Below are 962 nucleotides of genomic sequence, written 5' to 3' on the forward strand. Positions count from 1 at the left end.
GACAAAATATGGAAAAGTTCAAGGGGTATGAATACTTTTGCAAACCACTGTATACTCGCAGTAGTCTCACCTTTGTTTGATCGGGGTCACAGAAGTCCAGCAGGGTGTCGCAAAAGTGAAAGCCCAGAGACTTCAGGTCCCTGGTTGTAAAATGGGTCCCTCTCCTGTCATCTAAAGTTAAAAAAAGACGAAGCTGTGGAAAAGACCTAAAGAAATAATGCTTAAACACATCTGAGGAACTTATCCTAACCCAGAGTGGAGCCTCCAAACGAGGCCTCCATGGTGTAGCTGTTTCTGATCCCAAGTCTCCACATGACGACTCGACCCGTGCCCTCCTTGCTCTTCTGCACACGGAAATTACAGCTCCTGAAGGAAAACTGAGGAGAACAGTTTAAATGTAGCTGAAACGTTGACTTCATTTTCTTTGACTGGTTCTAAATCAATGAATAAAYACCATACCAACTTTATTTATAAAAGCACTTAAACAACCATAGAACCAAAGTGCTGTACAGTCACAGTCAATAAAACACACAACAGGCACAGTATATAATAAAAGCCAAACTACATAATAAAACAAACACATAAAACTAATTCAAACAAATTCAAATAATATCAAAACAAACTAAAAGTCAACATATCAGATGGTGCCAAAAGACAAAGAGAAGAGATGGGTTTTAAGTAACGTTTTAAAAGCCAAAATGCAGAACTTAAAGGTGTACTTAAAAAAAAACCTACCTTATTGCTGGCATTCTTGCTCATCATTAGTGGAAAGACCCTCTCTTGAAGGTTGAGCGAAGCGTCTCCACGGCTGTTACATCCGTACATGAAGACGTTGTTTTTACGGTTGTGGCCGTGGAAGTCGCAATAAAGAACGACTTCAGTTTCAGCCATGAGTCTGGAGAGAGAGAGAGAGAGAGAGAGAGAGAGAGGGAGAGAGAGAGAGAGAGAGTGTTGAAGCTGAC

General features: G+C 40.8%; 1 protein-coding gene across 1 annotated transcript in view; it reads right to left on the reverse strand.

Moving 5' to 3' along the window:
- The window catches only part of agbl2 (AGBL carboxypeptidase 2), a gene marked incomplete in the record, with an annotated part of 11,901 nt that overhangs the window by 4,175 nt on the left and 6,764 nt on the right, over positions 1 to 962 (reverse strand). The window contains 3 exon segments of the mRNA XM_014005608.1: positions 71 to 171; positions 251 to 377; positions 736 to 895. Coding sequence (XP_013861062.1) covers positions 71 to 171; positions 251 to 377; positions 736 to 895 — 388 coding nt within the window.

Source organism: Austrofundulus limnaeus, unplaced genomic scaffold (assembly GCF_001266775.1).
Source record: "Austrofundulus limnaeus strain Quisiro unplaced genomic scaffold, Austrofundulus_limnaeus-1.0 Scaffold31, whole genome shotgun sequence".
Classification (NCBI taxonomy): Eukaryota; Metazoa; Chordata; class Actinopteri; order Cyprinodontiformes; family Rivulidae; genus Austrofundulus; species Austrofundulus limnaeus.